The sequence below is a fragment of the Anopheles cruzii genome, chromosome 2 (assembly GCF_943734635.1).
Source record: "Anopheles cruzii chromosome 2, idAnoCruzAS_RS32_06, whole genome shotgun sequence".
Taxonomy (NCBI): domain Eukaryota; kingdom Metazoa; phylum Arthropoda; class Insecta; order Diptera; family Culicidae; genus Anopheles; species Anopheles cruzii.
The window spans coordinates 4165460-4177600 of NC_069144.1; the positions used below are offsets into that span (position 1 = coordinate 4165460).

At 40.6% G+C, this 12141-nt stretch overlaps 1 protein-coding gene across 1 annotated transcript; it reads left to right on the forward strand.

Moving 5' to 3' along the window:
- Positions 1 to 1627: 1627 nt before the first annotated feature.
- LOC128275329 (uncharacterized) lies at positions 1628 to 2214 on the forward strand. Its single transcript, XM_053013797.1, has 2 exons — positions 1628 to 1831; positions 1894 to 2214. Exons 1-2 carry the CDS (start codon positions 1628 to 1630, stop codon positions 2212 to 2214), a joined length of 525 nt encoding a protein of 174 aa, XP_052869757.1.
- The last annotated feature ends 9927 nt before the right edge of the window (positions 2215 to 12141 follow it).

The following is a 12141-nucleotide window of genomic DNA, read 5'->3' on the forward strand; positions in this document are numbered from 1 at the left end:
ATTACCAAATACGAAAGGCCGACCGAGCGCAAACTAATGGCCGATGCTGTGCAACTCGACCAAAGCTCCTCCGGGAGTGAGAGTTACTTTAGCGATCTTTCGCTCAGTTCGCTTCGCTCGACTGTCTCTTCGTCCCTCTCCTGCGAAACTATCGTCCCGGAGGTAGGTGTTGGGTGCGGCTCAACAACTTTTTCCTTTGGTTTAAGGAGTTTCGCCAAACCAAACTGGTTCCGGCAGTTTCCCTCAGCTATTCCCACTAAGCAAACGGATGCGAGAGAAATGGTGTCCATTTGGTGCTGCTAATCGGTTTCCATTAATTACCTTCGACGTTCTATAATTTTCTTTTCCCCCACGGTGTGCCGGTGCCGCGGGTGGCGGTGGTGCTGAAATGCAATGTGGGCCGAACGTGGCACTGCACGCGGCGCAGCCGCCCAATGGAGGCATCGTTAAAGGACGAATGGATGGTGCCGGGTCAACGGTAGTCATCTATAAAACTGCCGAGGGTGATCGTTTAATTTTGAAGAACAATCAGCCGGCGGAGGAAGGCCGAAATCTGTGGCACCGCCAGCATTCGCCGGTGGGTGCATTATCGAACGAAACACGATCCCCAACCGATGCTGCTGCCGCCGCTGGTCGGGTAATGATAATTGATGAACCACCGTCGGGCGACTCCTGCTCATCGGGAGTAATTCAGCTCGCCGGTCCCGGGGCCCAGTTCGGTGCCAATTTCAGTGCCAGTAGCACAACCACAAGGCCAACGCAAACGACGACGGCCGTCGTCGAAACGTGGGCAAAAGTTCTCGATCATCAATCGTCGATGCGCCCGGCGCAGTCAGAAGAGGTGCCGGTGGAAGCCATTGATGGTAATTATGTTGTTAAATCGAACGACTACGGGTGTAGTACACCGCTGTGTAGTGGGCTTTCATTCGGTAAGGTGCTTGGTTATTTGTCACTCTTTGCACACCTTTGTAGGTACGACCGAAGGTAAACGGGCAGTGAAAAGTATGGCCAGCACTCGGGGACCGGCGTCACATAACTATCAGTTACGGTTCAGTGTACAGCTGCCTAATTCGAACACTCGAAATGCTACGTAACACGGGAAATTTGCGAAGGACAGTCCGCTGCTGGAATGACTTTTGTTACAGTTATTATTAACCCTTGTTTGTTTTGCAATTTTTGCTGGACTGCCTAAATTTTGAAAGTGCCACCAGAAATTGTAGATTAATGATTGTGGATATTATTCACTTTTGTTGGAATAAGTGCCTTTTTGTGGATTAAATATTGTATGGTGCAATACTCGAATGGGGCACGCTCACGGGTTACGGCCCGTGGCGGGCAATCATTTGGTTTACGTTCATTACTTGAAATTGATGAGCCGAGGTATGCGTTTTTTAAGGACTTAATCACCCATCTGCTTACCATAACAAGGTTCGCGCACGCTTTACAAATTGAGTGATTTTTTATACAAAAAGAAGGCAAATCTGATGAGTTCGTCGGATCGGCCATTTGCCCAATGACCCCCGTCGGAAAGCCGTTTCGCTGCTTAATGGGAGTAATGTTAACGATGGATGAAGCATATATAAGCTTGCCATTTGTGGTTCCGCTGTAAAACGAGGCCCAACAGAAGATGGCTGCCATCATCTGGTTGTTGAGCGCTTTTTTAGCTGCTTGTGTTGTCCTGCCGATTGACGGATCCGTACGCATTACGAACTACACGGACGAATGGGACCCAAAGTATTTGGACGTGGATTTACGTGTACGGCGGTTGGACAAGACGACCGCGATTGATTTCGATCTGGACCTGAAACAGGTGCTGGACAAGAACGTTGAGGTAAGCGCGATCCAGAATCTTCCTTACGGTTCCAATCTGTATTCGGGGTGATATTCCGCTAGTATGACGTGCGGCTGTGCAAGAGAATGTCCGGAAAGTACCACCAGATGATGTACACCGGGAAGCAGCAGCTGTGTGGAAAGGATCTGCGACGGTCCCGGAATCTGCTCGATCGCTACATTGCCTCGGAGCTGGTAAAACACTCGAACCTAACCACCCAATGTCCCATCCCGACCGGTCACTACGAGGTGCGCAACTTTGAGATTGACGATAGACACCTGATGATGAGCGTGGTTCCGTCCGGAGAGTTCCTCATCGAGCTCGGTGTCTACCACCGTGGAAAGGAAATCAAAATGAATCGCTGGTTCATTACCGCAACGTGAATGTGATTTACATCCGTTCGGGTTCTGAAGTCAAATTTTGTGAACGATAATAAAATGCGATTTTAAACCGCCGTGTTTTAGATAAATAGGTAATCATTTAACGCAGGTGCACCGGTGCGTGGCAATGTTTCATCACAGATGAATCTCCTGTACCCCGGAACCGTAACGGTACGAGTAACATTCGTTTTATCTCCACATCTAAATGTTTCACGGCTAATCATGGCACCGGTTAGGGTCTGACCTTTGGAAGCTGTTTACGAATGTGGCTTACCTAAAAGTTTCTTTTACATAAGCGTCAGTTGCCAATCCACAATGGCCGTTGTTTGGAGATACTTTTTGGTGCTCGCGTTGACATGGATCTTTATTCAAAACTTGGAATCAAAGGTGAACATTCCTGCAACTAAACTTGATAAAATGAGAAGGGTTTACTAAACCATTCTTACAGTTGATCGTGCAGGTTTCACGGGTAGAGTTCGCAAGTAATCCTCGACTGGCCAATGTCAGTGCGCATATCACACGCCAGGGTGCAAGCTATATATCATATCTCAGTTTCGTAACGTTTGCAACGATCAACGATATGCGAGTATGTAGAAAACCGGGAACCGACCTGCCCGCTGTTTCAGTAATCGTTTCTGTTTGACAGGTCGGAATTCGATACTACGTTCCAATGCTCACCGGAGCTTATGTTTATCCGATCTACAATCGAACGATGAACTTTTGCGGCTACTTGCAGCGTCCCGCGAGCGATCGGATACTGCAGATGATCTACGAGGACGTGAGCCGTAACGGAGTGATGCCCAAGCGATGTCCCATCGAACCCGGAGTCTACTACTTCAACACGAGCCATTCCGGGCTACGAGTACCTAGTCAGCTACCGCTAACCAACTTTCGCTTCGATCTTAGTTTTTACCTTGGTCGAAAGCTTGAGCCCGCTTTCAGTGCTCAGTGGTACGGTTCGATAAAGAAGCAGGAAGTTTAGGGAAAGTACTTTTACTAACGCCTGTACCATGGGTTCCAAAGAGCAGGGATTAAAAATAACACTTTAATTTTAATTGGGCTTATGCCGGCTACAAATGAACCTCTTGCATCATTTGATGTGCAAACGACTTTATTTTGTTTTTAAAATTTTTATTTTACCCGTCGAGACTACATTGAGGCATTGATCCTTTTCAGGTCCAACCTTTCCATTAATTTCGATTCTAAATTCGTAACCCCGCAGAAAGGACGGCAGTGACATCTGTTTAAATAGGACATTGTAGAACCCGTACATCCTGGGATTGATGGGACACTGGTTCGGTATGCGTCCGTACCGTTTTAGTTCGACAAAGAAATCTTTTTTAAAATGATACGATTGAGGATGACGCAGAACATCGCAAAAATTAATCGTTTCGTTGAAAACAGGTTGATTGAAGGAACCGATAGCACGACCGGTGACCGATATTGAGTAGCTCACCTATTGCACGTTTGTGTTTCAGAATTAGTTCATTTTTCATAGTACAAACCGTTACACATTTAGTTGTAAACACTTGCCTCTGCCGATGTAATGGGCTTGTGGACCAACACTTCCACAGTAGCTGGCGACGGCATCCTGATGGTACCATTTAGGTATTGGCAGTTTACCGTGTGGTCAACCTTTTCCGCGATAGGCGCATAGCGCGATCCGGTTGCGTGTAGACAAATGATCACTACTAAAATAACCATCACTCGCTGCGGCGTTTTCCTGGGTAGTAGTGCCGTGAATTCGAACATTTTTTAAATGAGCGACGACATCGATGGAAGGTAGTATTTATAGTTTACCCAACACTTAACGTATGTTCTTTTCGATTGATAAATATGAAAAGATAAACATTAAACACAACATGAATTGGTTGTGCTCAAAATAAATGGTTAATCGACAAAAGTTGAACTAAATTAGATCAAATGATCAAATAGGATGGACATGAAACAACATAGGGATCAACATTCTGCCCTGGTGTTTTAAATGCAGCTGCAAATTAATCAATTTTATTAATTTATCGTGCATCTCAATAAGTCAAACAAATACCATTGAATTCGATGATTAATTCAGAACTCTAATGGCTCCGATGATCAACTATGAAAAAATCCTAAAACCCTTTTAAGCTTAGCCAATGTTTTCATCTAAATTGTGGTGTACCTTTTCATGATCAAAGGAAGTTGTACGGTGTCACTACCGTTTATATGATTAGGTTTTAGACGAAGAAACAGAATGGTATGAGCTGTCTTTTGGCGGTGCGGAAGAAATACTATTGCCGACGGAGATGCACTTTAAATTTAAACGTATGCAGTTACCCGTGCGATTCGCTTTTGCGATGACAAGAAACAAGGCGCAGGTACAGCCGGTGCAAGAACGTGGATTGATGCTTGAAAAGTCCACGGTCAATTTTATGTGTTCGCGAGTTGGAACACCGTTACATTTGTTTGTGTATGCATCTAAAAGAAAACTTAAAAACATTGTATACCCAGCAGCACTTTAACCATGAATGACATTTAATCAATGGTATAATAAACTTTCATGTTTAATGGAACCAAACACACCCTATTATTCGATTAAAGAATAACTGTTGGATGTAATCGACGTTTCTTTATATTTTTAAAAATCAACTTTAGACGAAACGAAGTTCGCTGACTACTGTTATATATCAGTTGATGTTGTCTGCTTTGCGCATCATCTTACCATAGGTTAAAATATAGCATAGTGGCTTACGATTTGGACCAGAGTAAAACTGGCTTTTCAACAGGAATTTTGATTCTGGTAGAAAACCAGGTATAGTATATCGCGAAGGTTGAATACTGCGGAAATAATAATAACCGGGCGGGATCGGACATCGAGTAGGATAGTTGGTGTCGTGCGTTACGCCATCGTACACCAGCTTTATAAGACGATCCATGGTTGGACGTTTCAAAAATTGGCAGAAGTCTACCGAACGGCTCACGAGTGCGTTGGGAACGGCTCCATTTTTAGAGACGACATGATACGACACTGTTAACTGACAACCATGAAAACATATGTTAAAGCTTTAACTTTATAAAGAGCAAACAATTTTTAACAAACGGCTTGTCTTACCTTCAAATCCCTCGATTCTCGGTGCATCTGTGCAAACAAATCAACAGTTTGGTTTGTGATAGTTCCAGTGATACGTGAAGAAATATTAACGAAATTTTCGTTTTGATTGAATTCAATACGTGTTACTACAGCGATTAGCTATTGTTGTTTAAATATTAAGAACAACGTAAATGTAGATTAATAAAGTAAAGTAAACTGAGAGAACAAATGCTTAAAAACTATAATTCTTACTTACGGAAGCAAGAGAGTTCGCAGGTACGAAGTGTAACGATAACGTCATAGCCGAAAGAACCAATAACGAAGCAAAATTTATCATTTCGTGCGGTGGAAAAATTTAACGAATCGGTCGAACGTTGGGATGGAATTGAACTAAAACCGATCGTGGACCGAAATGAAAATAAATTGAAAGGGTTTTTCAAAATGATGTAAATAATGATAGGTATTAAACAAAAATCGTGTGACGAATCTCAAATCGTAATAAAAAGAAATAATGAAACATCATTTTCGTTATCCCTGTTGTTAGCTTCAGTTGAACTGGACTAATGGTTTTGTTTTCAAAGATCGTGTCGTAAATGAGTTCATTAAATGCCTTTCAGCCTTTTATAATGGCAACTGAATGAGCTGACAGCGATCATTAAATGAGCGGTCAAATTAGATCGTAACAGTCGGAGTTTGCATTATTATTCTGAGGTTTTCTTTGGCAAGGATATTTCATAATAGCACGAGTGTTAGTTGATCACTGCTTTCAACAGTAGTATAGGCGAGCGGCTAGCGCAATTAAAATTCCAAGATAAAACCATAAAACACAACTTTATTTTCTAGTTATCATTAGTCATTGTCATTGCCTTGATCCATAATGCTTTTATTTTATTAGTATTTGATTAACACATGTTTCGATAACTATTTTAATCCATCCATAAAAACGTTAAGTGGCTATGCGAGTAGGTCTGAAGTTGTGCATGTAATAAACATCTGGCTGTCTTAAAAAGCATAATAAACGTGCATTTAACATCCCAACAAGCTTAATAACATATTTGATTATTAAATCCGAGTCATGTATTAAGACATCGTATACGGTCTTTACCAAGTGATCTATCAAGTGACTTACGTGACAAGTGACAAGTGACTTACCAGGTTTATGTAAGAATAGCAGATTTGATGGTTTGTTTTTTTTGGCATAGACGAGGTTTCCTATCGATCAACTATTTACCAGTGTCGTCTCTAATACGTAATAATTTTCCATGAAAGACAATATAGGCAGTAGTTTTCCGATACGGACCGGTCTGAAACCAAATCTTGAGCACGAAATCTGTTTCTGGTATGAAACCGGGAACTTTGATTTTCGATGGTTGGACATTGTGCATGTAATATGTGCCAGGCTGAAGAGGGCATGAAGGTAATTTACTGTCCGTTATCACGGCATCGTACATAACCTTTATCAAGCGGTCCATGGATGGACGTTTAATAAACGTGCAGAGGTCTACCGTTCGTCCTACGAGTGCTTTCTGGATAACTCCTTTTGCCGAGACAACATGATACGTTGCTGTAAGCTAAGGTTTATGAAGATATAGTTAAGAACATAAAAAGACAATAAGTGAATCTTGCATTAACAAACTCAACAAACGGTCTTACGTGGTGTGTTCAAATAGTTCTGATAACTTTGTATTTACGCGTGATACGTATATTGTTACGTTCGTTCGTTACGTTTTTTGTGGCGTTAAGTTGCTACTCATGTCACTCGCTTATGGTGATTAGTTCGGCCATTTCGAGTGATCAGTCAATTTTTTACAGCTGTTTTACTTGGACGTGTTTTGGCACATCGTCATCATTTGGCTCAAATTATGAAAACTTTTTAAACTCACCACGTACATCGAATGTACCCAAACCATATCACTAGAACGGTTATCATTCGCTTACCTTTAAGTCATTCGCTTTCCGAAAGGCCGTAAAATCCCAATCGATGGATTGGTTTGTGGTCGGCCCTTGTTGGCGAACAACTATTGTCATATTTAAGTACTCTTTCGCAATGACCTTTTCAATCTTCGTGATTATTGGAACCAGCTACCGAAAAAAACGATATTTGAAATAGATACCAGCACTGAGAACCAATATAAGTTTATAACGAAACGGAATACTTACAGAGACGAATGGGTTTGATGTCCTTGAAAATGCGGATGAAAACAACATCACTAAAACTACGACCAGACGCCATTGCATCATGTACTTAGACGAAAACACCAAACGTTACTTCCAGCAGATGCACTAAAAGTGAACGCAAAAATGTCGAAAACCGTAATGCACATTTAATGTAGTTATTGCATTGTGCAGTCATGTCCGTTTTTTATGTAATTATGTAGATTTGTTCATCAATTTTTTTGTTATCGCAGATCTGGACAATCGATTTCCGTGCATTTAATTCCGATGGTAACACCGAACGCGGCGCCGAACACCAACACACTTGGATGGGTTGCGTTTCGCTGAATTGGTTTTGAATTTTTTTATACAGTTATTATAATCCGCCATCTCTTACTCATATCCGTTTGTTCCTTTCAATAGAAACCCTTTCATTCATAGGCTGTTTTCCATACTTTCAATGACTCAAAAAGTTGGTAAACAAAAGTTTGTGATGTTTTTACTAACTTTGAGGAAGGTTGCAAAACGTTTGCTTTTACTTAATTTCTTCGAAGATTCTACGCTTCGGGCTATTTTTTAACAACACACTTGAAGAACCTTTCTTTATTTTACGCTCAATGTGTCGTACTCGTTGATAATAACTTGATAACAACCATATAAATAATAACTCGTTGCTTTAAGTAAGCACAGAAGTCCTCCGAACGGGTTACGATTGGGTTCTGAACGACTCCGTTTTTAGAGACGGTATGATACGACGGTATCAGCTGCAAATTGTGCTGACCTTCGCCAGAGCGCCAAATGGAAGACAATTGGACCGTTTTCTTCTTGTGTTAGCAGGATAATGTAAACCTTTCTAATGTTGCGTTTATGAATTGCTTTTAGAACTTGCGTTCCAATTGTCTTTCGTGGCCATTTTATGCATTATTATGCTTGCAATGATGTTTTATTGATTATGGTTATATTTGCTGTCAAGAGTGCTCAATATCTGTTGACGGCGTCGACACGCAACAACGTTCCGTACACTTCAACGTAAAACATCGGTATCTGATTGGGGCCAGAATGAAACATTCCCTTTAGAAGAAAGTTTGATTCGGGCAGAAAACCAGGAACGACAGTACGAGAGGGTCTGATATTGTGTGTGTAATATGTACCCGGGGCGATTGGACACCTGGTGGGGAAGTTGGAGTCCTCTTTCAGTACATCATACAAAATCTTTATCAGGCGGTTCTGTGATGGGTTTTTGATAAAAGAGCAGATGTCCACCGTTCGGCTCAGGAGTGGTTTTTGCACTGTTTTGTTATTCAAAACAACATGGTACGACCCAACGCCCTGGAAAAAATGTTAAAAATGGTACTTGGAAATATACCCACATTGAACAATTTCAAATAATCATGCCATTCATGAATGTCTCTCATACCTTCAGATCCTTTAACTGTCGCGAAAGCTGAATATCCAAATCAAAAGACTGGTTCCCGATCGATTGCATTTGTTTAATATTTACTGAAGCGTTCACATATTGGAAGTTTTTGTTTACCACAACTCGTGTGACTAATGGAAGAAGCTATCGGTGTTAGAGAATTGAAAATTAACTACTGATGCTGCGACGGAAACGATATCGAATTAACGCACGCCGTGGAATACTTACAGTCACGAAAGAGTTTGAAACTATTATACATGTTGATAAAGTTACCGTCAATAGCCAAACGTTCATCATGTACACGGTATGAAATAAAAAGCAGATTGTAGCAACTGGCGCAAAGCAACTGACGTTAAGCTGTTGAAAATCCGGCTTACTTAGTTATGAAACATGTGCGTAGTGCGTGCGTAGGTAATAGACACATTTATTATAATCGCTAATAAACAACATTAAAACGACATTTTGGGTACCATCTCATTTTAAGTACCATTTATGGTGTATTATATTAATTTTACCTTACGTGAACTAAACGCATTCCATTTTGTGTGTAGGAACAATCTGAAGATTTTGGGATCTTGCTTGAGATTCTTTTTGCTGTATTTCTGAAGTGCTTGATTTAAGTGGATATCGGTTTAAACAAGCGATAATTTTTTATGCGCTTCAAAGTACAGGGTGGCCCACTTGGGGCTCTTTTTTGAACTTCCAATTACTTCATATTTAAGACGTCAAACTTCATTCTGCAAATTGTAATCATTAGTATACACTTTGAAATGGGACGTTTTACGCTTGAAGAAAGCTGGGAAATATTAAAAATTTATTTCCAAAGTGGTAGATCGTCAAATCATTCGTCAAAAGCCCTTTTCATTGAAGCTGGCTTCAATTTTCACCTAGGTGGCTTGTTAATAAGCAGTATTGTGGGTTGGAAAACCCACATATCGTGCAAGAGAAGCCAATTCATCCACAATAAGTGACTGTTTGGTGCGGATTTTGTCTGATTGGTTTTTCGGATAAATTGAAGCTGAGAACTTGGACGGCGTTTGGTTTGAACAGGACGGCGCTACGTGCCATACAGTGACAGCCATAATCAATATTTATGTTATGTGAACATACCAGCAGGTGTTGAAACCCTTAAGACCGAAATTCAAGTTGCTATTGACGAAATAGGACCAGATTCAATCGAAAACGTACTCAAAAATACGTCAACCGAATTGGCTACTGCCAAACCAATCGTGGTAGACATTTGACCAAAATTGTTTTACATAAAACAAAATTTAAGAATCAACCTTTCAAATAAAAGTTCAAGCATCGAAAAGTATTAAGCCGTTTTTATTTTATAACCAAATGAAAAAAAGAATTCTGGCTGGGCCACCCTGTATAATACCAGGGGTGTGCGTTGAGAATGAGACTGTTTTTAACACACAAAAAATGTTTATAAAATTTTAATGCGATTTTCTATGTTATTCAAAGTATGTGCCATCGCTAGCTATACATTTCTCCTATCTCTCTGCTAAATCATGGATTCCCAGACGAAAGAATTCTTCGTCTTTTAAAGTAAACTAATTAGTCATCCAATTTCGACTTCCTCGTAGAAAAACGAAGGGCTGTTCAGCCAATACGTGTCTTATCGATGAAAAAGAATGATATTCGGAAAGAGCCAATTCTGGTGAATAACGCGGGGAGGGATAGCACCTATCCAAGTGATTTGATAGTATCCTCAAACAGTTTTGTTTTTAGGGGCGGCTGGTGGCTGTTGCCACGGGCAACCAGGCGTCTCCATTAAAAAAAAAACAGGAACGACTTTTTGGTCGTTTTCGATCAATGCATGGTTCAAATTGATCATTTGTTGTCAATAGCGATCGGAATTAACGTTTTCATCAGGTTGTAGGAGCTTGTGAAACACCACACCTTTCTGTCCCATCAGAAAATCCGTTTTTTGGAATCCTTGGACGCTTTTTTTTGTAAAGTCAAAATCGCCATTTTGAATTTTTTTAAACCACTTAAAGCATTGCGATCTTCCAAACACAAGTCCCGACAAGCATTTGGTGCGATTCCGAAGCAGTTTTCTTCAAGAGAAGCAGAAAAATAATAATCCCCGCAAAACGTCATTTTCAGGCACAAAAGTTGACATAGTTTAACCCTTTAAATGATGGGTTGCACACTGAAATAATTTATTTTTCGACATGAAATCATTTACCGGATATCAACACAAGGTAATGATGAATGAACCGATAAACTGGGATGTCCCAATCGACAGCTACAGCCATCTTTTTAACAGTCTCATTCTCAACGCACACCCCTGGTATACAAACAAAGATCATATACAAAGTATAATGATACGTATATATAATGATAAGTATATACAAAGTATAATGATCTTCGAAAAAATTCTGACAAACTTGAATGAGTTTTCAGTGACACATCTTCATGTTAGTTGCTGTTTATTATGTTCCATCACCTACAATACGCATAAGCTTTCCGAACCAAATGGAATCGTAGAATAGCTTCCGATTTGGGTCCGTCATAAACGTATGTTTCAAAACGAATTTGCTTTCCGGCAGAAAACCTGGAACCTTTATAAGCGATACCTTTATATTATTGATGTTATATGTGCCTGGCGGCATAGGACATTTCGGTAGATTGGTGTCCCGCATGACGATGTCATACATAAGCCTTATGAGGCGATCAATGGATGGGCGTTTCATAAACGCGCAGAAATCTACCGATCGAGTAAGGAGTGGTTTTCGCATATTTCCTTCGGTATAATATGACGCTGTGTACTGAAAGCGGAAGCAAATTAAGAAAACGGATTATGTTACATCCATACTATTGTCCTCACAAAGGGTTAACAGTGTTACCTTCAAATCCTTTATTTCTCGAAAAATCTTTATTTCCCAATCGATGGTTTGGTTTGTAATCGGTCCCATTTGACGAATGCTGGTGCTCATCGTTACAAATGTCATGGTCGATTGATTATTTGTTTCAATTTTTGCGATGTAGGGGACGAGCTTTGAGTGGTTTGTTAATTGGTTCGAAAACAACAATTTGGCTGAAGAACAAAATAAATGTTTACACTTACAGAAATAAAACACACGGACGATCTTATGTGTGCTGCTAAAATGATTGCTAGTAGGGCCGGCCACGGACGCAATTCCATGATGGAGTTTCCTTTCGGGTTGACTAATGTTGATGTCTACTGTAACATTTTAGGAACTACAAAACCGATCGGAACTCATAATGCTGGTATATAAATAGGTTTTTGAGTCATCGTTTATTTCATGTCTAGTTGATTTAA

Excerpts from the sequence above, each read along its gene's own strand:
- LOC128275329 (XM_053013797.1), top strand. The coding sequence starts at position 1,628 with ATGGCTGCCATCATCTGGTTGTTGAGCGCTTTTTTAGCTGCTTGTGTT. Across the intron at positions 1,832-1,893 it reads TGCTGGACAAGAACGTTGAG|TATGACGTGCGGCTGTGCAA; the intron begins GTAAGCGCGATC and ends ATATTCCGCTAG.